The sequence below is a fragment of the Mastigoproctus giganteus genome, chromosome 3 (genome assembly GCF_048544385.1).
Source record: "Mastigoproctus giganteus isolate SK-2022 chromosome 3, ASM4854438v1, whole genome shotgun sequence".
Classification (NCBI taxonomy): domain Eukaryota; kingdom Metazoa; phylum Arthropoda; class Arachnida; order Uropygi; family Thelyphonidae; genus Mastigoproctus; species Mastigoproctus giganteus.
In genome coordinates, this window is record NC_143577.1 from 16,225,185 (window position 1) to 16,252,591 (window position 27,407).

General features: G+C 36.2%; 1 protein-coding gene across 1 annotated transcript in view; it reads right to left on the bottom strand.

The window, feature by feature from the left end:
• LOC150087739 (carnitine O-acetyltransferase-like) overlaps positions 1–27,407 on the bottom strand; it is a 93,640-nt gene that overhangs the window by 3,554 nt on the left and 62,679 nt on the right. Inside the window, exons 9-13 of the mRNA XM_090369862.1 lie at positions 24,640–24,740; positions 18,850–18,972; positions 14,936–15,058; positions 8,769–8,967; positions 3,825–3,962 (exon numbers count right to left, since the gene is read on the bottom strand). Of these exons, the coding sequence (XP_090225988.1) occupies positions 3,825–3,962; positions 8,769–8,967; positions 14,936–15,058; positions 18,850–18,972; positions 24,640–24,740 (684 nt within the window). The remainder of the gene's footprint in view (positions 1–3,824; positions 3,963–8,768; positions 8,968–14,935; positions 15,059–18,849; positions 18,973–24,639; positions 24,741–27,407) is intronic.

The window sequence follows — 27,407 nt, forward strand, 5'->3', positions numbered from 1 at the left end:
AGGTAACACCGACTGGACCCCACACCTGTTCCATCACTGGACAGCGATATTATGAAATGGCAAATTTTGCAATACCAGAGCTGCAACAACATGGGTGCCTTCAGGATACCATATTCATGCAAGATGGTGCGCCACCCCAATCACAGGGATCTCACCCCAATGCGACTTCTGGTTGTGGGGTTTTTGAAGAACCAGGTGTCTCGAGAAGGAGGTCAAACTTTGGCAGATCTGAAGGACAGCATTAGACGTCACGTGCTGGCTATTCCAGTTGACATGTTACATTCTGCTGTAGAAAATGCTGTTCTTTGAATGGAAACTGTTGTTGACCAAAATGGAGGACACATTGAACAACTGTAGCGCTGTTCAAATGATTTGTATTACCACAGCGCCATATAGTGACAAATTTCCCCCCCCCCAATAAATGGCAAGTGCATTCTTTGTTGTACCAGTTGTCCAAATTTCTCTTCAGTATGAACCTTAGAACTCACTCCATAGCCCTCTAGTAGGGATACTTTAATTTTAACAACCCTGTACTTCACTGGGCACTGTTCTGAATTTGTTTCTATAATTCCCGCTCCTGCCCCAACCAGGCAACATCCTTTTACTCTCAAACTTCAAACTCACAAAACCGCTTTTTCTTCTTCCTCATTTATTCATTCAACTTCAGTTTCCAGAAGCAACCTTCCGTCATATGCATTTTCTGAAAATTACAAATCTACAGATGTCCAAGTTTGATGGCAACAAGTATCTCCTTTTATTTTATTTATCTTCAGCTCATGCACAGTACTTAGTAATATGTTCTAATACCTCTCGTGTTTTCATATACAACCACTCCCCAATTTACATATATTTTTGCCAGCTGGTGCAAATTTTAAAAAAATCATGGAAACGTATTTTGCATCCTGTAGTGCGGATCACCTGCTTTTGTCTGAAACTACTGTTTTGGATCGGAAATCTGTGGTTTCTTTTTATTCCCGTGTACTTAATGATGAAGGGAAAGTGACCAAAGAAAAGTGGAAGTGGTGGCAGGGCTAGAAAACGAAACAAAACTGATTTAGAAATGAAAATGATTAAAAAAGTATGAAGTTTCTTATTTTTTCATGACTAGATATCAGTCAGTATAGTGTATACTGCATGATATGACAACCACGAATATTAGCAATTTGTCACCACATTGAATGGTGACACGATGGTCCTGTAAGACTGTCACGGACTTTCTTTATATTTTCTGTAGTGGGAGGTTTTGGAGCTCATCTGCCTTATTCATCTTCACATGATTCCCCACCAGTTAAAACTCATGGTGTCACCTTTGAATTATATCAAGTGATGGAGCAGTCACCTACTGTGTTCAAGAAGTCTTTTTGTTTATATCATCATCCAGTTCTTTTTCACAAACTGTTTGATAACAGTTCTAATATCAGTTTTTCATTTCTTACAGGTAGTAATCCTTCAGCCAACTCCTCACTACAATGAAAAATGGTATTGAGAGTGACACATTTTTTACAACAAAAAGTTTTTTTTCACATCACCTATTCATCACCTCAAATAATTTTTCTAGTTCTTCCTTGATTTATTCAAACTACTACCCACTTCCACAACAGATGAAAGTACGTTCCAATGATCAACCACCTGCTGGTTGAAGGCTAACCTATGCCATCTATCCTTCTATTCAAAGCCTTAATTAAACACCTCAACCAACTCAATTTACAGGTACCTAGTCTCCACATGCTGCAATTTAAGGACTGAAGCCTTTCTTGGTGAGACAATAAGACCAATATGCAGTGGTCATGATTTGGCTTAACCATTGCCTTGTATAGCTGGATAATCACCTCCTTATCCCTACTAGCAAAGTTCCTGTATATCATTGAGCTGTCCTGAGTGTTTACATTGCTCAGACCCACATTTCTGACAGCACAATTATCCCCAGGTCATTTTCATTACCATTACCCTGAATACTGCTAACAAATGAGCAACCCTGGCACTCTGCCTACACTGCTCAGAGAACTTCATATCTGACTGCACAATTACACCTAGCTCTCTTCATTTTCACTATGCTGAGTGTAATACCACACAGTTGATAAGTTAATCTAGGATTACTGCTAATCATATGAAGTACCCTGCATTTGTCGATGTTAAACTTGAACTGCCATTTCTCAGCATTACATAATCTGCCTAATTTTTCCAGATCTTGTTGGTACTAGGTTATCTTGGTTACTGTCATTAACCACCCTTCCAACCTTTGTATTATCAAAAAACTTAGACATCAATATTATTAATATATATACAGAAAACAACACTGGGCCCAGCACTGAACCAAGGGGGTGGGGGAAATTCACTAATAACCCTAGTGCATGAAGAGCAGTGCTATTAATAACCACTGTTTTCTCCCACATCCAGTTCCTTTTTTACTGTACTACAGTATCTAGTTAGATTGGGTAGACAAGATGACCTCTCAACAAATCCATGCCGTGACTGCATTCCTGCGAAGATCCTAAATTACTTCTTTAACTAGTGACTATTATTTTCTCTGGAACAAAAGTTAAGCTAACAGTCTGTAACCCTTTCCTAAAGAATTCCTCATTTGTGAATGTATATACAAAATACCCATTCAGTTTTTTTTCAGCAAGCTGACCTGCATTTTCAACAGTAAAACCACACATCAATGGAACTAGTGTTATTCAACCCCCTTCTTCTACTGTTAATATAAGTATGTCTTGTAATCTGTCGTGACTTGATTACAGATTAGTTTATGTTCCATAGGCTTCTGATCCCTAATAATTGGTGTTCGTAATCACCAAGTATTAGGGATAAAGAAATGTAATCATCCCCATAATTGGTCCTTGACATTTTTGATCTGATGCCTTTGTTTAGATGTTGCAGGTACCAAGAAAATGTTATTTACCACAGAATGTCCTCACAACTGTGAAGTATGGTAGAAGTGCTGGCACTGCCTGGTATTGTTGCATGTAGTTTGGGCTCGGACCACTGGCCATCATTCTTGAACAGCAATACCATGCGGTACTTTGACCTCTTCCAACACTATGACAGCCATACAATGCTGCAAAGCTTGTAGTGATTTGGATTAAAGACATGAGCATGGTACAATTCAAATGGTGCCAGGGATCAATACTGAAACTCTGGTGTCAACCCAATGTTTTCTTCTCAAGTATTGCCCAAACATCTGAAACACTGTTCCACTTAAGAAATATTGCAACATTTTAATAAAAAAAAAAAAAATTTTTTTTAATAAAACTTCCAAATTTATATTTATCATATTTTAATGAAATCTGGATGGCTCAACAACTATTTCAAAATATCCAAATATAAAATTTTATTTAATGAATTTTGTCTGTAGAATTCAAGTTGTTTCATGTGAACTGGAATAAGGACAGACATAACGAAGATAAGTGCTTTATACCTTTGTGAGTGAATCTAACAAAGCAAAGAATATTTTCTGGGACAGAATAAATCAGTGTGTTTGATGGTCAGAAAACTATAGCAGTTTATGTGGCTAGGCCACCTTACCTGTACTATGTTGATCAATAAAAATAAATTTTCAATGTGGTTCATAAAGTTTGATTTTCTCATTTTGGCATCTCTTATATGTAGTGCATAATTTACATTTATGAAATTAAATAAAAACACATTCCTTACAAATATTAAATGGTGGTTTTGCTATATATATAAAGGAAAAATATGGGAAATAAGTCAGTCATTCCTTATAACACCAATTTGAAATCTCTAAAACTAATACCAATTTACACCGAAATTTTCACATAGCAAATGGAACTAATTTTAAAATGCAAAGAATATGCATAACTTACAGAACTTGTCATGAGATCAAACTGAGTATTTTGATTAAATATATCATCATTCAAGAGTTCTGGGATATCTAGATTATTATCCAAAGCAATTTGCCTTAACGAAAGTAGGTAGTGGTCCATTCCATTTCCATTTGACACCTGACAAAAAAAAAAAAAAAAAAAGTAAATAAGTAGCATGTTAGAAACCAGTCATAAAATGATAGAGAAATTTTACTCATTTTATAATTAGGAAATAGGTTCGTTGGATTTAGGGACCATTCACATAATAGAGCAATTTTTTAACGTCATCCCAATTTTAGTTAGATTTTCTTGTATAGCTATTATTCCCATAGTATCTTAAAATCTGATCACTCAGAAATAATTGGCTATTCATGTCATTTTGTGTCAAATTTTTAAGCTTTTCTAGTGCACAATGCTGCCAGAATCATAACTGATCCCTCTCTCCTTATTCTGAGTAGTGCAGTAACAAGGCAACCTGTTGTAAAACTATTTCATGAAATATAAAAACCATTTTATGATGCATTATAGACTAGTTATTATAGATGGGCTCCAGAGCCTCACCATTTGCTTAATCCCTTTAGAAAAAGTGACATCACCCAAACTGTTCAAAACTTTAAGTTTTTCTGGAATTATAGGCAATATCATACAATTTGCATATCCTCTTTACAATATATTCCCAAAATTCTTGTCAACTTAGCACAGACTAACTATTATTACCACTGAATATGATAAAATTTGATAGCACTCCTTAGGGCAGTGCTTCCCAATCTTTTGTCACTCAAGTCACACTAAGTTAAAAGACAAATAATAAGTTTCCCTATTCAGGAGACTCTAGTGTTAAAACTAGAGTTAGTGCTGTGAAAATTGGTGAGTATGTCATTTAGGATATGGGAAAGCAATTTGTAGAAGAAAAAAATAGTTAAAATTTCCACCACCGGGGGGGAAACGGCACTGCAAATATGTAAGAGTTTTCATTTACTTCAAGACGCACTGCTTATGCAAATGACACCCCGTTAGATAAAAGCAGAAAGGCCAACACCACCGTCAATAACTATTATGGCTCTTACAAAAGAGGAATGTGTTCTTTTAGTAAAACTGTTCTACCAGAATAATAGTAAGGCCAATGTAGCACTACATGAATATCGGAAACTTAAAAGGGACCTTTGACGTCAGTGGGGCTTCGAAAATTAATAAAGAAATTTGAAGCAACCGGGGAGTTAGGTATAATTCCAGGCAGGGGACGACCACGTATTGGGACGGAGGTAGTGGTGGTTGCAATGGTCAGAATGCAAAACACTACCAGAGATTTGCCAAGAGAACCTTCCTCAGTCTACTGTATGTAAAGTGCTTTGAATAATTTTACACTGGTTTCCGTACAAGATTCACGTAGTGCAAGAACTAAAGTCTTGTGATCAGCAACAACGAATAGACTTTGCTCTACGATTTCTGCCTCGTATGGAACTTGACGATACACAGGCTCGAATGATCTTGTGGTCTGATGAGGCACACGAGGCTCTTCATGGGGCCGTAAATGCAAAATACTGCCGATATGGGCAACTTCTCGTCTATCTGCTGTGCATGAAAGACCACTACAAAGTTCATACATTACAGTATGATGTGGATTCACAGCAGAGTTTATAATTGGACCATATCTCTTTGAAGAGTCTACACCTCATGGCCCTGTAAGGTGCACAGTAACTAGTGCATGGTACTGTGCTCTTCAATGAGATCACATTATTTCCCACTCTGCAAGAAAGGCAATGCTTGGAGACCATAGTATTCATGGGAGATGGTGCCCCTCCCCATATTGTTTGACAAGTGAAGGAACGGCTCTGTTCAACATTCGGAAATGATTGCATAATTTCTAGACTTTCTGCAGTTCTGGCCAGCCTGATCACAAGATCTCAATTCCTGTGATTTCTGGATATGGTGATACTTGAAAGCCAGAGTTTACCATGGCAGCATACAGACGCTTGTCGATTTGAAAGCAAGCATTAAACAGCATGTAGTCAACATCCCCAACGAGATGCTACGCGAAACTGTCTCGAATGCAGCTCTCCATTTTCAGAAGTCATCTCAAGTGAAGGAAAGCACATAGAATATCTGTAGATTTTTAAATTCTGATATTAAAATCTAATCCTAAGTTAAGCATTCCATCTCGTGTTTACAGTGCCAATTTCTCCCCTGGCGGCGGAAAATTGAACTATTTTTTCTTCTTCTACAAATCCCTTCCCCATACCCTAAAATGACATACCCACCAGTTTTCACAGCACTATTTCTAACTGTTTTAGGGTCTCCTGAATAGGGAAACATTTTTTAACCACGCAGTATATGGTGGCCATCACTTAAGTTGTTTGCTAAATGGCAGGTCAATGGTAGCCAGAATTCAATGGTAACTCCATCTCCCCAGACTTCTTCAGATCACACCATCAGCCTTGATCAAACTGTGTAACATTTCAACTTTTCTGCTTCCTTTCAATCTTTTCCACATAGTTTCCCTTTGGTTACATCTCAAACTTCTCCCGCTTCAGAATGCACCCCATCCAACTTTGCATTTTTCCTTACAGTATTTATACACTGATTTTTTAATTCTCTTCAATACTTCATTTCTAAGCCTATCCGTCTATTTTGCCCTTACAATTCCCTCCACACCCACATATGAAAAGCATCAGTTCTAATATTCTCCTTCAGTCTCAGTCCTATGAAGCATAACACTCCACACAAAATATTTAAATGATCCCGTCATTAACCTGATACTATTCTCCCATCATAGCTCTAGTTTGACTTTCCTAACTACTTCTCCACTTGTTAGCAGACTCGATAAAAATACACCATGATCACCGAATTATGGCTATCCTGTCTCTAATGGACTATGCCGCATAACTTTCAGCATAAAAAGCTGAACAGCTTTGTACACTAGAGCAGTGGAAATTTTCACCTGGTCGTGCAATTCAAAGAGCAGTATCAAGGCAGCTCGTGCATTGGGTGATTGCATATCGTTGAGCTGCTCGCGTCCCGCTTTGAACAATATCTTAAATTACAATGCACAACACTTGCATGTATGGGGTTCCAGAGCAGATGATCCAACAAACACTCTCTCTTCATCACTAATGATCACTGTCGATGGCTAATGCTGCGGTCACAGCGACACACTAGAGGACTGAAAACGAATGTACTGGTCAGATGAATCCGAATATCTAGCAAATGAAAAACGCTGAGATGCCTTTGTGTGTGGTGCAAGCAATATGAGTCCACCTACTCATCATGCTCACTATCCAGGCAGGTAGCAGTAGTTGATTAATATGGGGCATGCTTTGCTGGCAAGAACTAGGACCTGATGTAGCCGAGTGGTCAAGAGCGCGTGTGCAGTAGCATATGCTCTTTTGAGTGGACCGGGGTTCAAGCCTGTGACTACTAAATTCAATTAACATTTGTATTGATTGATTTATTGTAAACTCCACTGACCTGTTGGTCGTGCCGGAGTATAAACAAGAACCATTGGTAGGTATGGATAAACATTTCACTGGAGAGGTCTACTAGCAGCTCTCAGGAGACCCAGTGCACCATATCGTGTTGCATTTTTTCCCAGACAGAAGCAGGATCTTCCAAGCCAATAATGCACTGTCATCAGGCCTGCATGAGTGGTTTGAGAAATAGCGAAGATACCAGCCATCTTGATTGGCCTCCAAATTTTCCCAACCTCAATTGAATTGACACACTAGGGATGTTTTCAAATAGGAAATGGGGTGTATGGACACAAACTGCCATTTATTACAACATTGTAGAAAGCCTTGCAGGCTGCAGATTTCTATGAACATCTAGTGGAGTCAATTCCTAGGCTAACAGCAGCTGTTATCCATGCAAATGGAGGCCCAATGGTATTAGGTAGGTTGACATTATTCAGTGCAATTATATATAATACACACAACCCTATCGTACAATTTATGATGACTTTTCGAGGAGCAACATTTCATATTTGCAGAAAATAAAAGAAACTGTAATACCAAATCTGGACATGGAAATTTATAGGAGTGGCAGATTCTGGAGATGAATAAATTGAACAAATACTGTGCAATTTATATTAATCTGCATGGTAACTATTAGTGTTTTATTCATATTATATAATGGCTCCTTAAAATTTCAAGATAAATTTAAGCTTTGCTTTCAATTATTACACATCACCCCCCCCCAAAACATAGGGTAATTTTTATTTATCACACCATTGTATTCACCTGAGGAATATAATATGTTGTTTAGAAACAGAAGCCATCACCTAAACTATTTGCTAGTGTTGGGAAATTTATGTCACAATGTGTTCACGTGTCCTCCACACTTATTAACGTCACAGTTGGAGTGTAAAGTTGCAGAGAATAAGTTCTATATTTCCTCTAATAGAGAAAAATTTATTCTTCAATTGCTTTCTTTTGTGCTCGATTGTTTCATAAATCCTTCTGAAACACTGCCTTTGAGGTTACTATAGAGATAAAAATCACTTGGGTTTAGATGAAGTGACACTGAAGGTTGCACCTTTCCCAGTTTATTATGTTCTAACCGGAGTGTTTCGAATAAAATACATCAAATTTTATTTCTCCCCCTAACTGCATTCCTAGTTTCCTGCATTTATGATCTTTTTTAAAATTAAGGCATGCTAAAAAATAATGTGAGTTCTACGAGTAAAATCAAATTCTTAAATGTAATGTTTATAAAATGACATTTCTCAGATATTAATATAATTAGTGATGTTACTCCAAAGACATATTGTCACGAGAGAATTGTAAAATTCACAAGGTCTTCACTTTAAAATGAAGACGAGAAGAAAACACGATAGTTAATTTTTCAGCTTTTTTTCCCACATCACAATAATTGTTTAAAATATATCTCCATTGAATTGTTGCTAAAATCTTATTTTATGGAATGGCTTATCAGGATAGCAACACCACTTGCCTGTTTAATCTCTTCCTGGTGTGCACCTATAGCTGTCTGCAATGCACTGATTTTATCTGTGGAGGAAGATTTGGGATTTAACATGGTGGCACAAAACTTCATTGCTTCAGGTGTTGTCACACGTATGTAGCCTAATCTTCCATGAAGAAACTTCCGGAGTGAATTTGTCTCGTATACTGTGCCCTTTTTACCATAAAGCCTGAAAGAAATAATACTATTAAGAGAAAGACTATCAACAAATTTTTATAATTAAAAAAAAAAAAAAAAATTATGTTTATTTAGTAAATATAAGAAATATAAGATCCATGTCAAAAATAGAAGCCTGGAAGAAATGGCACCCAGGTGGCAAAATGAAATTACTGGGACCTTTTCGTATATTAGTGATGGCATTATTTTCTGCTACAGCCATTTGAAAAGTAGTGACACTATCCTGGATAATACTACTGTTTCCGACAATTACATGTTCATATCAATTCCACTGGAAGAAATCAAAATTTGCCTCAATTTAGACAATAGCTTCCACCCAGATTACAGAACCATTCACAAGACATATCAGACTCCAGTGACTAAGACATTGGGGAGCATAATTTACCTCTGAAGGCTCCTGGACTGTGATACCCTCATTTTAACAGAGATAACTTAGCTTATTAATTTTTATGTAACTGCAGACGACAAAACAAAAGAAATTTACAAAGATCTATCAAGCAAAAGCAAACAAACCCAGGTTACTGATTTTTTAAAGAGAGCAAAAGAGACACAAAATCTACATGCTGCAGAAGAAAGTTCAGACAGTAATATTCTTCAACAGGCAAAACGCTCTCTTTTGATTGTGCTTAGCTGATGAAGAGGAAGAAAATTAAGTGAACGTTCATTATCTGACATATATATCACAGTTTGTAAGGTAAGACATTTGTTCAGTTATTACTATTTAAGTTACTACTATTGTACAAATAAAGTTAAAATATTTAGTTATTACTATTATAAAAATTAAGTTTCCGATAGTTATATAACAGTTTCGCATTACACAAGATTTTGTAGGAACCAAACTACCGCGTTGTATGAGGGTTACCCATATTCGAAGTGCTGGTCAATACACAAGATGCAGAAATTGTTGGGATTTGGGTTTGGTTATGCAGAAAGGACAAGACAGGATGGGGGAGGGAAGGAGTGGTTATGCTCTTATTTAAGAAGCACATAAAATCTAAGCAGTGCATCCAGCTGATATGGGTTGCCAGTGCAAATTTGAGCCAGCTCGTTGTGATTTAAGCACTGGAAAACAAAATTCGAGTTGTCACATTATAGGCCTAATGCCTCAGAGTACAGTAAACAGCTGAACAGAGAAATAGATTCTGATTTACTGGCACAATGTCTTATAATGGGGGATTTTAACTGGAATTTATAGGTTGGTCATACACAGACTAGCAAGATTTTTGTGGATTTATTGGATGACTGTTTTCTACAGCAGCATGTTAAAGAGGCAGCAACACTCTTGATCTCACTGTTAGCAGTAAATACTCATGCATTAAGAATCAGCAGATAATAGAACCGCCAGGTGGCAGTGATATTAGTGTATTGATTTGAAATTTACCTAAAAGATGTTGTAACTACCATCATCAAGCATAAAGGGAAAGGTTTTTACTTACATAAAGTTGACTACAGTGGCCTTGGACAGTTTGTAATTCTACACAATAATCATGATGTTCCCATTGGATCATCATCATTATTGTGTAGAATTAAAACTGATGATGATTACGACCAACTAATGATGTTCCGATTGGAAAACTCGGAATGGGAAGTGTTCATAATCATAGAAGCTAGTAGGCTTTTCACACTAAGAAATATTATTCAAGGAATAGGCCTAAATGGATGAAACATTGCAGAGAAAAAAAATTTATCAGATGCATATGAATTATCAAGCAACACAGAAGCCTATGGTAGATATAAACTAGTCTGTAATCAAGCCACAAAGGAGGTCAGGTAAGTGAAGGCAGAATATGAGAAACTTTGGCAAAGGATGCAAAGAAAAACAACAAAGACTTCTCTACTTAAACACTAGAAGTATGGGGAGGAATCAAAGTGGTCCACTTGATATCAATGGTTTGACTGTTGATTATCTTACTCAGGTAGCTGACAAACTGAATGAGTATTTAGCATGTATATTCATACATGAAGAATTCTCTAGGGAAGTGGATGCCAGAAGTTTATGAAACTAACAGGGAGCTAAATGATGTTGTAATAACCAAGAGGAAAGTGGAAGAGATAGTTTAAGCTAAACATTAGAAAGGCACTTGGGGTGGATGGGATCTATCCACTTATATTAATTAACGGAGGTACTGAAGGCTGTAAGCATACCCTTAGCCATAATTATGAAAGCATCCTCTAGAAAAGTCTAGAATTATACTTCAAGCACAATATAATTTTGTTAAGGCAAAATCTTCTTTGAAATTTAATTGGTTACTCAGATGTGGCCACAAAGGAACTGGAGGCAAAAAAAGTTTTGATATCATATATTTGGATTTCGGGAAAGCTTTGGATATTGTTGCACATAAAAGACTGCTGTACAAATTGCAGCACTGTGGCATTAAGGGCAAGTTGCTGCCATGGATAAAGTAATGTTGGGTGAGAGAAGACAGAGGGCAATAATCAATGGATATTGCTCTTTATGGACTAATGTTATTAATGGAGTACCCACGGTTCGGTAATATATGAAGACATAGACTTAATGTTAGCAGATGATACAAAGTTGGCAGGGTGGGTAATAACAGCATGCTATGCAAAGGGATCTAGAAAAGTTGGACAGATGGTTTGAGAAATGGAAATTCAAGTTTAACATTGTTAAATGCAAAGCACTGCATATAGGTAGCAGTAACCCCAGGATAATGTACCAAATATATAGTGTAATAAAATCAGAGTAGTGGAAAATGAGAAACACCTAGGGAAAAAAACAATTCCGTACCCAAAAATTTTTTTGGGTATGGAATTCAGAGCATCCCAAAAAAATTTCCTATTTCAAAACACTACTCCAGGAATCCACCTTGAGTCATTACCTGCACATGACCGTTCTGTCTGCCAGGCATGTAGTGACATCACACCATTCAGTAAAAGCTAATTCATGCAGTGATGTTTGAGTCAGAGTGGTGAGACATACTGCCAATTTCTTGTTGTTGTTATTTGGTTTTTAGGAGCATTAGCAACTAAGGCCATATTGCTCCAGGGATATGCGGTGGTCATTCCTTGACCTTTCTGCATCCTCCATATTTGGTGGCCATGGGCTCAAACCCCGGTCTAATCAAGAAGCGTGTGCTATGCACTGCTGTTCCTGCCCACCTGGCTACAGAGGCACCACAATTTCTTGTGTGATTATTCAAGAAATGTCTTGAATAATCTGTTCAAGACATTTCTTGAATATTGCCTTCCAAAGGGCATGCAAGGGTTGATTTTTAAAAGATTTAGCCAATTTTGACACGCACCCTTAAAAAGGTTCTCCACTCCTGACCTAGGGTAATTATGCAATCATACATTGAGTTCTCCGAGCAATGTAGACAGGCTTTCAGGACAGCTCATAGGGTTTTGACAATGATATACACGAATTTTGCCAGTAGGAATAAGGAGGTGATTATTCCAGTATATAAGGCAATGGTCAGGCCATATCTTATACGACATACACAGCTGGAGGCCTCATTTTAGGAAGGATACAGACCTGCTAGAATGAATATGAGTAGAGTGAGTGAGAAGGACAATGAGATTTGCAAGCGAAAGAAAGGGGTGCTCTTACCAAGTAAGTTTTAAGTTTTCAGTTCTGAAAACTGCAGCATTGGAGACTAGATGCCAAGTGATCAGATTGAAGTATTTAAGGCTTTGAATGGATTTTGCAAGCTCAATGCTGATGGGATTCTTCCTCTTGCTCAGGCCACACACAAAGAGGCACAAATTCAAATTGAGGAAGGATGGTTGCAGAATTTTTCCTTTAGCCAATAGGTGGTTGATCGTTGGAACAAACTTTGCAACTGTTGTTGTGAAAGTTAATAGTTTTAAGATTCAAGGAAGAACTAGACAAACCATTGAAGGGAATGAATAGGTATTAATGGGAGGTTTTTTTTTTTGCTAATTCTGTATAATATGCTTGCTGTTTGCATCATTTGCCATTGCCAATGCTAATTTTACACAAGACACAAGAGTATGTAAATAATTTTGTTCTGATTTGGAATCACGGAGAAGACAAATCAACCAAACACACTCTGACATCCAGTTTAAAATGGAAATGGAGCATAATAACCAAATACCATTTGGGGATGTTCTTCGGAAAATGGAACACAATTATTAGCATTATTAGCAAGGTTAACAGAAAGCCTACAGATTCAGGAGTTATCCTCAACTATCACTTAATCTACCCCTATTCAGGTTATCTCTTCCTATATTCAGAGCAAAGATATGACAAGATTACAACCTCCAACAGGAAACTGAGTACGCCAGCACTAAAGAATGGTTTTCCCAACATCGATAAATTCTTAAATGTGATTATTGCTTGCAAACCCAATAATCTGAGCATAATCACCATATCACACATTCTGGTAATAAGCCAAAGGACAGCAAAAATAGCAAGGGTCCTTCAACGTGACCACTATGATATTCTAGTTCTTTAAATTCATTATCAGGATTTAATTATGACATTACTTTTAGAAAATAAGGGCCTATCCAAGCCCAGCTTCAGGCACATCATAATCAAGGAGGGGTGTAAAAGCAAAACATCATGAAGAGAGGATACGGTTATTTTCACAGAAGCCAAATGAACAGAGCTTCTGAACCAAGCCAATATGATAGTCTAGTCTAGTAAACAGTTATCAGGAATTTCCATGAATTTATTTTTGTTTACTTTTCCATTATTATATGTTTTTTATATTTGAGTAAATTAATTCCCTGACATATGATGTTCTCAAGGTTATTTATTTTATTTTACTTTCTGGAGCAGTTTAAAATTATTAATTTCCCAGTTTATATTAATTATCTTTACACAGGGGCTGAAAATTTAATTTTCAACCTTCTTTCTCCCCACTAAATCAAAACTGTTGCAGATTAACCATTACCTTTTCATTGCCCACAAACTACACATAGCTGGGGAGCAGCATTTACTACCATTTTTTGTGGCCTAAAAAATGAAAAAATAAAATTTTATAATTAATTCTGATAACAAGTAATTTATAATTTGTGCATTTTATGGCTTTTAATTAACAAGATGGTAAAACTACCAAACTGGTAGTTTTACACTCACCTGTTAATCTGAGCTATTTTCAAACCATTCAGGATCTTCGTGATCCTTTCAAACCAGCCTGTTAATCTCGACTCTTTTTTTAAACCACTCAAGAATCTCTCTCTCACTCTCTCTTACTGCACCTCTTAATGTTCTCCTCTGTCCACACAACTCAGCCTGTTAGTTTTGACTATTTCTTTTTAACCAATCAGAAAGTTCCTGATTAGTCTTTAGTTTTCAGTGCATATTGGCATTCTTTTTTGTCACCAGCTTTCTGTGCATATCTATTCCTTCATTTAATTTTCCGGTCATATAATTGCCCCTTTCTTATTTTATTTCCTAGAAGAGGATTAAGATCATGAGAGTTTCATTAATTTTATTATTCTCTTAATTCATTGTTAACTGAAAATGTGAAACCTTGTTTTCTGAATTTATGTCATGTTAACTGCCCAAACATAAACTTGCCTTTAATTTTTATCAAATATTAACTTATCCCTGCTTTCTGAATTCGTTTTTTTAATTTACACAATTTCTTTCTTATCGTTACAGTTTTCTTCAACGTTGCCCAACGTAGTTGCAATACGTCCACGTTTTTCTGACGTTTGTTCCTGTTAGGTAAAGGCTGTGGCATAATAGTTGAAATGTTATGGTGAATGTACTAATTTTTCTAGATTGTCTTAACTTATTTTAACAATGGCTGGTTTAATTTATATGGATAATTTTTTATTTGGAGAAATACCATTAGTCCTCAACCCCAGTTAGTTGAAGCTTAGATAATGAACCCCTATTTCCCTCTAAAATTAAATTTCCTATTATTCTGAACATAAAGTATAAGATAAATTGACTTCATTTCTACTTAACATTAAAAAGTGCTTCATATTTTTTATCACATTAGGTATATTGTTATATAAAATCTTACTTGTAGTATGATAGCAGAAGTGCCATTTGAACAAAGCTGTCAGGACTAGCTGTATGCTGACGTAAAAAGTTTTTTCCATAGTCCAAGAAAGGTAGAGTCTCAAAGTTGAGTTCTTTAACCACGCTGAAAATTACACAAATACACGGTAAATCACAAAAAAATATTTAGCCAAATATGCATGCACAAATTCATATAGCATATTATGGTGGTATTTGAACTTGTAGTTGCACTATACAGGGTGTCTCAAAAATATTGGTACAGACCTTTATGGGAGGTAGGTAACATCTAAAGGAATGTGAATCGCATAGGAACTCATAACCGGAAACGTCACAGGAAAGTAGTAGCAGAGGCACAAGAAGCAGAAATGACACAAGACAGTAATTAGTGGCAAACATTTATTTGACATAATATTAACAATGGAGTATGAGGTGGATGCATTTCATGATGTTACAACAGATGCTCGAAGGTTCCACCATAAGATGTGATGCATGCGTGACACCGACGCAGCATGGATTGGCGGACACGGTCGAACACACCTGGAGTTTCTTTGACAGTAGCAGCAGCATAGACGAGTCTTGCCACGAGATCCATTTCCATCTCCACAGGCGATTCATACACAATAGATTTGAAGGCCCCCCCACAGAAAGAAATCAAGGCTCGATAAATCAGGTGAGCGTGGGGGCCAGGAAATGGGTCCACCACAGCCAATCCATCGACGCCCCAAACACCTGTTCAAATGGTCAAGAACACACCTTCCATGTAGAGCTTGTTCAAGAAAGATCCGATATTTAGCGGAGTTCATGAGGGATGGTAACAGGTATGGGCCGACTAAGCAGTTACCGACCATACCTGCCCACACATTTATTGCGAAGCAATGTTGTGCCACATGGGGACGCACACCATGTGGGCCCTCTGCTCATCCATACACTAGGTGCATGTCTGTCAGCTCACAGTTCATATATCGATGCATGCTCTTCATGCAGTGACTACTGCTTGAATGAGTAAACCAGAAATTTTCCCCCTCGCAAACTGATGAGCAGTGCCATGTACCGACTTACGGTGACGTTTCTGGATATGGGTTCCTATGCGATTCACATTTCTTTAGATGTTACCTACCTCCCCTAAACGTTTGTACCAATATTTTTGAGACACCCTGTATATAAAAACACTTAAAAAATAATTTCAACAACAAAATTACATAACAGTAACAGTGTTAATTATCAGTTAACTGTTTCCCTTTTTAAGGGCACAGAAAAATATATGCAATACAATATACACACCTGTCTGTAAGACATTTCCGTAAAAGATTATTTTGTTTGCAGTTTAACAACAAAAAGAGATCAATGTTTGGTCCATCAGATGAGTTTAGCCATATGACTGAATCTTGACCCTCCTTCTAATATTTAAAATATTCACTCCTGCTTTAGGTAAATATCTTGTGTTCTGTTTTCTAATTTACAAAAAAGTCATATATATATATATATATATATATTGTCTAATTACCAAATTTTGTTTAAAGAAGGTTACCGTTGTTTTCAAGATCGATTTATAGATCCTTAGATTTGTCTTAATGTTGATGTAGAGAAAAAACATTTGTAAATTAGCTGAAAATTTTCCATGCATCTGTGCGATACGTAATGATGGGCCAAGTAACATATTCTAAAGATTAAAACACACTAACGCAAAAGGGTTACAGCACAGAGTATTCTTACTACTCTGTGGGTTACAGTATGCTAAAAATCCAAAATGGCGGCAAGAAGAAGGCAGTGATTGACATGCTTAACTCGCTATGGTTGGTGTTAGTTAGGGTGCTACATTGCCGGTGTTTTAAAATCGGGAACTCGTTTTCCTATTTTAAAACAGCGGGAAGGGATAACACCCTAAGACATCTGGAAGGGGACCCTATTCTAAAGTCAGCCATAAAAGGTACACTTACCTGATTTCGCCAGCCCTTCGTTAATCAGTTTCCGTCGGTCGGTAAACGGTACTGATGGCGGAAATAAACTGCTTAGTGTTGTCGAATTGCTTAGATGCATGTCTCCTTCGCCATATAAATTCGGCTACATATGCGTAGAAATCGTTTCGTGTAGGCCGCTGGGACAACACCTTCCTTTCGATGGCACTCCATGAACCCTCAATATTTTTGGTGTTTTCGGCCGTTTCAGGATCGCTGAAGTGAATCGAGTAGTTCTCAGCGACATGCCGAAAACCTTCGTCCCCTAGACAGTCAAAAGACTTCCAGCAATCCGACACTATAACAGTGCCGGGCAAAATGAAAGTCTTAATGACGTCTAGAAGGACTTCTTTACTCCTGCCTTCAACGACCCTGAAAAAACACCGTGTATAACCTCTCTGAACTCCAACAAATACCCATTTTCCATTCACTCGCTGATCCCTATCATACTTCCTTTCACCAAACTTGCATTCACCAATTTCTACAACTACACCCACACCACCAAGCACACAACTCTCTCTCACACACATATCGACACACAACTCCCGACAAAGGCACCCCCAGTCACTCACCGTCTTGGAACTCACACCCAAGTCATGCATCGCAAACTCACAGGGCAACTTCTGAACCCAATAATAGGTCAGAAGAAGAACGTCAAGCATTCGTAACTTGCTCTCCGAGAACCAAGACCCCTTTCGCACGGATCTTTTCATACAATGACCATTTAACCCTTTCACTCTGCACTTCCATTCATAGCCATCCATAATGTTCTTTCGCTCACTTAATCTCATCATATTTCCACACTTAGGACACTTAAATCGAGAGGCGATCAAACCTACACTCATACACCATTCAATCATTTTCATACAACCATCAATATGCAAATTAAAAAAAAAAGTCGAATTCAGTGTCTCCTGAGGGTTCATGGCGCGTATCTTCGATCAAAGCAAAACTAGAAATAACCGCGCTTGCTAAAAACAACAATACGTCTTGAACGTTAAGAGCGGGAACTGATAGCCAATCAAACCCATTCAATAGTAAATTAGTGGCAATTAGCAACCAATCAAATTCATAATTCTCTGAGCAATTTTTCGCTTTGCTCCCTTTTAGGAAAAAATAATAATATTAGTAAATAAATAAACACATAAAAATAATTTAATAATCTTTAAAATAATCCAATTAAAATCAGCATATAAAATATTTTTTGTAATTTTTATGCATTTGGTTGTATGTTAGTTACCGCTTAGTCCGCTGGGGTGAAAGTTACCATAGTAAAATTAACTAATTATTTCTATTCTATCTACGAAATTGAAACTTTCAATATACATAAACAGAAGTGTTTTCTTTGATGTCATACATACTTTCAAGTGTGTAATTTCTAATTATTCCCGTTACAAACAACCAGGCGTTGACCTTGATTACAGAACGCATCTCTGAATTTGTTTAAATTTCCCGCGTGTGACTGACACAGAAGCCCATTCCAAAATTACAAAATTTGTTGAATGAATCACATTCGTTCACTACAAAATTCCCATGCTATCAGGGATAGGCAGAAGGGACATGCCCCCATTAGCCAATAAATTGAAATTTAAATAAAAAGAACACAGGAAGCGTTCTTAAAAAAAAAACTAAAAATCCTGGTCGCATGCCCCTACTCCCTTACGATGATACCTGGATACGCCACTGCATGCTATTGTGAAACAACAAGCATGGTAGGGCTAAACCTGACAAGTCTTTTTAGGCTATATCTCTGGAAAACGATAAAATTAAAAAAAAAACATACCAAGTAAAAATTTGTTTAAAATTCTTTAACCTCCTGTTACGTAAACTGGAGCTTTAACTAAAAGCATTTTATCCATATACACATCATGCCATGTGGATAAAATTGGTAATGTGCAACCATCTGAATATTTAATATTAATATATCATTTTTTAAATAAAAGTAGATAAACATATATACATCTCTAAATCCTTTTTGGCCTCTTCAATATATGTTTGCAGCTGCTGAGTTAAATTAAACTTGATTTCCTTTGGCAGTTCTAGATTCACATTTTGATTTTTATCATCTGATGCCTGTTGTTTACTGAAAGAAAATGAAGTAACAGTACATGAACAGATAGTGTGGATGAGATATAATATATACATTTTTGATTTCTACTATGCCATGTACATGGGCGCTGGCAGCATGGCGTAAGTGTTTGGATTTCAAAGTAATACACAATTTTTAATATTTTCATTAATTTATTGAAACATTAAAACAATACAAATTCTTTCTTTTAAAATACAAGTTCTTTTTACCACCGATCACAAAACTTGGGCTCTGCTGTACACGTAAATCAGTCAAACTCGACTTAATAAAAATATTGCATGTATTTGAAAATTTGGTGAACAAAAAAATTATTCCCACATGCACCACCTTGCAAAATATCCTGCCGGTGCCCATGGCCATGTATAACATTATACTCTATAAATTAACTGTTCAAAAGCAATTTATAAATTAATTCTTATTCTAGTAAAGAGCACAGAACTTAATTCATATAAAATATAACTAAACTTTTTCCAATTCGAGCACTAAGTATATCGTGTAAAACAGTGGATATTTCCATAACGCATGAGACTATAAATTGAAAATGTAATAATAAACAGTCAGTGTCAATTCACCATATTTCCGATTCTCCGAAGTAATCAGAATGGTATCAATTTAATTGTATCTCATATTGTAAATATCTTCACAACGAATTGTCATGGTATTGCACTGCATGGAATAACTAACAGTTCACCAATGGAGAAGAGTCTTCTCCATTGGTGAAGCATTAGACTCTTTGTGAATACCGTCTATTATTGTATCTCAATGTGTATCTCGTTGTGAAAGTATTCACAATATGACATACAATTAAATCAATGTCATTCTAACTATATAGGAGTTCGCTACGAACAAAATATGGTGAATTGCCACTGACCGTTCATTAGTCATTCAGGTAAAATAGTAAATGGTAGTTACAAAAATATCGCTCTGTTTATATACTAAAATATATTTCAATTTGTGCATATCTTCAATGAGACAATGTTTAAAAATGCTGTTCTAGAATTCTAGTCTACATGTCTACAATAAACGACGTTATTTATTTAGCTGTGCTCCAATAATTTAAATAAAAAATCTTTAAAAATTTATAAATTTCAGATAAGAATAAGATGTCCAAAAGACCAAGTGGAGCAGAATTTCGAAAGAAGAAGAAATTGAGAGAGAAAGAAGCAAAGAAATTGTCAGATAATTTTCAAACATGGTTTTCGCCGGTGAAGATCTCTGACAACAATAAAGAAAACCCGGTTAGCTGCAATTCAGTCATTCCTGAAGCTGAAGAAAACTGTAGCAAAACAGAGGCAAATAATTCTGAAAATGAGCAGAAAAGCAAGTCTGAGTATGAATCACAATATAAATCATATTGAAATCAAAATAAAGAAGAAAACTTACGCAGCACTATGGACCTCCAGACAGGAGCTGGTAGGTATCAGGAACCCTGACCTTGTAAAACAATATATTTTAAGATGCGTCATCCCCATCCCGCTCTAGGCATCTCAGATTTGGTCTTCTGCCCCAGATGCTACAATCAAGGCTTTCCTGGGTTTAGAGTACTGGATGCTGAGACCACTCTGCTGAGATGCTGAGAAACAGGATCCCTACGCAGCCATTTACAATCTCAAGAGCCATTTTATATGCCAACTTGGATGTCACGCATTGGTCTCACATAATTGTCGCCAAGAACATTCTCACGCTTGCAAAACTGCTGACCGGGAGACTCAACTCGCCGAAACTGACTACCTGCTGACTCAGCCCCTTATGACGCAAAGGTGGGCGAATAGGACACCATCCCCTCCGCTCAGTAGCGAGCTCACACAGCTGGGAAGCCTTCAGCGATTTTTTACTTTTAACACCATTAAGATCTACAACGATCTTCAAGCAGACCCAGAAAAGCTTATCACAGAGAAGAGGTACAGGACTGAAAGGTTTCAAAATGCATTACTCCACCTATAAATGTTGAGTGAAGCCCACAGATGAAAACAAAACAGAATGCAGGAAATGAAGAATGAACTGGTCGGGACTGTTTATGCTCCTGTTATGTTTACATTATACGTCTTATCTTTCTGTGAACTCGCTGTAAATAGTGGGTAGATGTGAACATTCTCTAATTCCTAGTAAAATTACAAATTATGCTTGTGCTCTCTCTTTCTATCTGCCCGTCATGTAAAATAAGGCAATGATATGTATAATATAATTAATTAATTATACAATGTATAATTTGTATAATTTATTAAGACAATGGTATGTATAAATTATAAATGGATAATTATGTATATAACTTATATTTGTATATATGAATGTGCACCCCCTGGTTAATAGCCGTAAGCGGGTGTCTCTTAGGAGAAAATAAAGATAATAATAATAATAAAAATCACCTCAGATTGTAAAAAATGAAAATAATAATAATATTATGCTGAACTTAAATAATCCCACATCTTGGCCAGTGAATATTTCTAATAAAATAAGAAGCTTTTTAACATAAAATGGACCAAATCAAGGCAAAGATGCGGATTTTTGTTATTCTTTATCTGAGGATGGACGTCGATTTTCTATAGAGTGGTTTCAAAAAAACTTGCTAATGGTGAATTTGTAGACAGAAATTGGCTGATTTACTCCAAAGAAACTAAATCGTTGTATTGTTTTCCATGTACATGTATTTTATTTGGAACTAACAAAAATTGGGAATGTGCCTTCCCCAGTCAATTCAAAGAAAGGCTTTTCCTCTTGGAAACATTTATATCGATGTATTCCAAATCACGAAAATTCGTTAGAACACCGTGAACACTTTCTAAAATGGAAATCAATTGAAAAGAGTCTAAAAAATTCTGTACTTATTGATGATGCTCTACAAAAAGCAGAGAAAGGAAAATGGAGACGAATTTTAAAAATTATTCTGGATGCAATATTATTTTGTGCAAAAAAATAATCTTGCATTAAGAGGTTCAAATGAGATAATTGGGAATCCGAAAGCTGGAATATTCCTAAATATTATTGAACTTATAAGTCATTATAATAAAGAACTAGCAGAACAAATTTCAAATCATCGCAAAGGAATTGGGAATTATTTATCGCATAAAATTCATATGTTTAATTGGAAATGTTCATGGGGTCAGTATTATTTCAAAAATTAAAAAAGCTAAGTACTTCTCCTTGTTAATTGATTGCACAACCGATTTATCACATCATGAACAAATGTCCCAAGTAATTAGACATGTGCAAATTATTGATGGAAAAATATCAATTGAAGAAAGTTTCATTGATTTTATAGAAAGTAAAGAAAAAACTGCGATTGGATTGGTGGCAGAAATTCTTACGAAATTATAAAAGGATGGACTTGACATTAAAAATGTAATGGGGACCAATATGGTGGGAAAATATAATGGTATAATTAAAAAACAAAATGAATCTGCCACGTTTATACCATGTTCGGCACATAGTCTTAATTTAGCTGGTGTACATGCAGCGTCAATAACATCTGGGATGATAAGTTTTTTTGGCGTTGTAAAGCATATTTACTTTTTTTTCTGGTTCCACTAGTCGCTGGGAAATTTTAATGAATACTTTGAAGATTTCACTTAAAGACATACAGACACAAGATGGTCGTCCAAAGAACGAGCTATAAAATCTTTGTTCTTACAAATAACTAAAGTTCATGAAGTCTTAATTAATATTGAAGATATGTCTGCAAGTGCAGAAACTATCAGTACTGCTCAAAGTCTGCTTTTACAAATAGACTATCCATTATTATGCAGATTGGCTTTATGGAATAAATTTCTTCATAATACTGACTGTGTAAATAAAGCATTGAAAGTTAAAAAGCTTTGTATACCTAACTCTTCCCAATTAATAAACGGAATGATAAAAAATCTTCAAGAAATACGGGAAAGTGAATTTGAAGATATTTTCGGATATGCTGCTACCACAGCAGAAAAAATGGATATACCAACTACATTTCCAGAAGAAAGAAAAAACAGAATGACACTTTACGGATCTTCGGATGATTGCAATTTATCTACCAAACAACAATTTTGTATTGAAATTAAATACATTTTGGATGTTCTTATGAATAATTTGAGCACTAGATTTAAATAAATTGAATACTATTTCTTCAGATTTTGATTTTCTCTTTGGAACTTCACTCGCATTAATTAATAAATCTGACTTGCGGAAGGCTGCTTTCGACCTTGCATTAAAATACAACAAAGATTTAAAAGCACCAGTTTCAAAAATCATGTTTTATCAATTCTACAGAATATCAAATCTATTACCCCTTTACAACTTCTCCAATTCATTCACGACTATTGTCTAATAGAATCTTATTTAAATCTAGAAATAGCATTACGAATTTTTCTTACTCTGCCTGTAACAGTACTTCTTGTGAAAGGTCCTTCAGTAAACTTAAATTGATTAAAAATTGTCTTAGATCAACAACTAGACAAGAACGACTAATCAACGTATCAATTATATCTATTGAAAATTAGTTCCAGGTCTGCTGTTGAGATTCTCTCTTGCTCATATTATGCACCTGACGGGCTAGCCGAGTGGGTAAAGTACCTGCCCGGCAACCCAAAGGTCGCGGGTTCGATTCCCGCCTCGGGCTTGGATCAAAGTACTGCCAAAACCTTGGGAGGTGCAATATGGCCACAGAAGCCGATGCGCCAACAACTACCAAATCAAAAAAAAAAAAAAAAATCTTATGCACCTGAGGGGGCATAAATTCAAATTGAGGAAAGACAGTTGTAGAATTGATGTGCAGAAATTTGCCTTTAGCAGTTGTAGAATAGATGTGCAGAAATTTGCCTAATTTTCAATTTATCTATTGAAAATTAGGTTGCACAAAACATAAAGCTAGCGGGTGGTTGATTGCTGGAACAAACTTCCATCTGTCGTTGCGGAAGTTGATAGCTTAAATAAATTCAAGGAAGAACTGGACAAATTTTTGGAACAAATGGATGGGTGAAATGGGAAGTTTTTTTTGCTGATGCTGTATAAGCTTGCTCTCTTTCACCATATGCCACTACTAATGCTAATGCTAAAATAGTGGAAATATACATGGCCACTCAAACTGTTTGAATCACTCTGGCAATAAGAATGGATATAATACAGTTATGTTTAAAAATGGAAAGTATTATCCTCCATCTTCACACCGATAAATACAAGATTAAAAGCAATGAGGGAAACCATGATGCAAGAATGGGAAAATAAAATGCCACACCATCCAGTTGACAAACTCAAGCACTGAGGATTTAATCAACCAGTGTCGACAACACTACCTCTGAACAAATAAGCAAACCCATGAAATCTAAGAGGGTTAGAGCAGAGTTGCATATTGTGCTTCTTATGCTTGCTTTCTTGCATCATATGCCTCTGCTAATGCTAGTGTTTACATAGGTATAAATATACACTGTAAGTAAGAGAAAGTTGATGACGAGAATGTATATGTAATAAAATATCCTATAAGTTAATGGGCAGGTGTTGTGGGAAGGTTTTTTTTTTTTTTTTTTGGCTGATGCTGTATAAGCTTGCTTTCTTGAATCATTTACTAATACTAATACTAGTAAATAATATACATAGTTTGAGTATCATGTGTAAACGAACCACACAATATTTAAAAGCATTGCAGTTAACATTTCAAAAAGATTTAATTTTTAAAAAAGGAAAATGACGTACGCATAACTGAGTGTGTAGTTCATCATTTTGCATGAAGGAATTCCATCAACAGGACTGTGTTCATTTACCATTCCAGTCACCCCATCTTCACCAATCATTATCTGTAACGGTAAACAGTATTTCACATTATAAAAAGCATTCGTCTAATTTTAATACATCATGATGTTCATTATAATGTAATTTTATTCCATCATAATAAATTTTCCATAAAACAGTAAAGTGTAAATTATAATGTAAAAAGCTTATATTATACCTGTGCACTAGAAAATCGACTATCTTTGATAACTTTTTATTAGTAAAAAAGTTATTTAATAGTAATTCAAAATAAGACATTAATGAATCCAATAGCACTTTTAGTACTGCAGATGAGTAATAGGTCGACAAGATGAAAGGAACTATAAATATTGGATTTCAGTTTCACAATATTACTGCATAATGTTGACGGGGTATCTATTGGTTAGTTCAGGAAGAAAAGTGAAGAGATGAATGACGAGGGAAAACAATTAATTTGGACACGTCTGAGGTTTGATAGTGAAATGGTGCTGGATAGACACTACATACAACACATTTATTATATGTCCTAAAATAATATCCATGAGAACCTCCATAGAAATAGAAATCAACAGAAGCTGATTGTCTTTTTGATAAGAACAGATGAAAGCTTACACGGGGAATATACTAGGCAAGAGGGATATGTGGACCAGAACCATGGTATGTCTGCCAGAGGCAAAAGTTGATGACGTTGTAGAGCAGATATCATCTTTTAAGGGCACAAAAGGTGATATTGTTGTACACGTTGGAGCTAATGACATTACGAGTAAGAGATCCGCAGATTTACTTAACAAATACAGGTCAATGTTGAAAAAAAGTCGCGAGTTAGGGTTGAATGTGAAAGTGTCTGCAATTCTGCCCAGACATGACAGGAGAAGGAGAGCCTTGTTAATCAATTCGGCTCTGGAGAGATTGTGCAAGGCTCATGGGGTAGAATTTTTTTTCAGCATGGCCCTGATAAAGGAACCACTGGGTGACAGTGATCACAATGTACTGATGTGGGATTTACTTGAAGATGTAACTACCATCAAGGGTTAAGGGAAAGGCTTTTACTTTCGTAAAGGTGACTACAGGGGTCTCAGACAGTTTTTAAATTCTATACAGTGGGATCAGGGCTTACAATACCGGTCAAAATCTTAAATACTGGTATTTCGGTAAAACGAGCAAAGAGTGGGGATAAGGAAAAACCAAGTACTGTAATTACTTGAATTCAAGTTTTAAATAAACATTTATTGCAATAATAAATATTCTGAAAAAAATCATTAAAATACAGTTATTCTAAACAAAAAAATACATATCGTTACTGCAAAGTTTAGTTATGTTTAAGCATCCACACTACCTGTCCGAATAAAGTGAGCTCTTAAGAAACATAAGCAATCAATAGTATGATCATTTAAAATGGATCTAATTTTGATACATACAGTATTTTATTAGCGGCAGAAAACGCCCTTTCGGATTCTATTCTGGTACTGAGATAATCGTAGAGGATATCAGTCCATATTTTCTAGGCTTTGAACTTTTTTAGCAAAAACAGTTAGAAGTATTTCATTAATTTCCAACTCAAGTTCATCTTTTAAAATCTCATTGGAGTCAGACAATTTCTTATTTTGGAAAGAATTTGCGGAACACTGATGTTCTGTTCCACGTTGGTCTTCCATGGTTGAATTATGTTCATCATTTACTGAAGGAGAAAGACGTTTTATTCAGCGAAGTATAATTTTCACTATAGTATCTTTACTGAGTCTGGGAGAGAGCAAAGAGTGGGGGATAAGGAATAAAGAAGAGAGCAAAGAGTGCAGTTAAGGAATTCTTCATATATATAAATGCAAAGAAGAGAAGAACAAATCAGATCGGACGCATATGTAATTGAGTGGGATAGTATTAGATACCCAACTGATGTTGCAGATGAACTCAACAGTTACTTTGCATCGATATTTACAGAAGAAAAACCCTTCACGTCAATGAGAAATTATGGGAGTTAAGTTGAAAAAAATGTAATTAATGATGTTGAAATTTCACATGGTGATTTAATTGTTTGTTATTTGGTTTTTAGGAGCATTAGCAACTAAGGCCATATTGCTCCTGGGATATGCGGTGGTCATTCCCTGACCTTTCCGCATCCTCCATAGTTGGTGGTCACGGGCTCGAACCCCGGTCTAATCAAGAAGCGTGTGCTACGCACTGATGCTCCTGCCCACCTGGCTACGGAGTCGCCAGTGATTCAATGAGAAAACTTTCGTGCCCACAGGCGAGTAAGGCTCCTGTGGTTGATGGCATATACCTTATAATCTTAAAGGAGGCGGCAAGTGAGTGCATTGCATTGAACCATTAAGGCTAGTTATGAGAGCATCACTGAACTCAGGAGAGATTCCGTTGGATTGGTGTAAATTGGAACATAAATGCGGTTCTAGGAGTGTAACGGGAAATTACCGACCGGCCAGTCTAACTTCAGCAGTAGGGAAAATTATGGAGGCAATGATCAAGGGTGGAATTCAGGATCATTTAGATGGAAATGGAATTCTGTAGGATACACAGCATGGTTTTGTAAAGGGAAAATAATGTTTAACACAAATCTGGTTAGCCATTTTGGCCGGTCACTCTTGAGCTGGATTTAGAGAATAATTTCTACATTGTGTACTTAGATTTCAGCAAAGCATTTTACTCAGTTCCACATGGGCAGTTACTTTATAAGTTAGAGCAGGCTGAAATCATAGGGA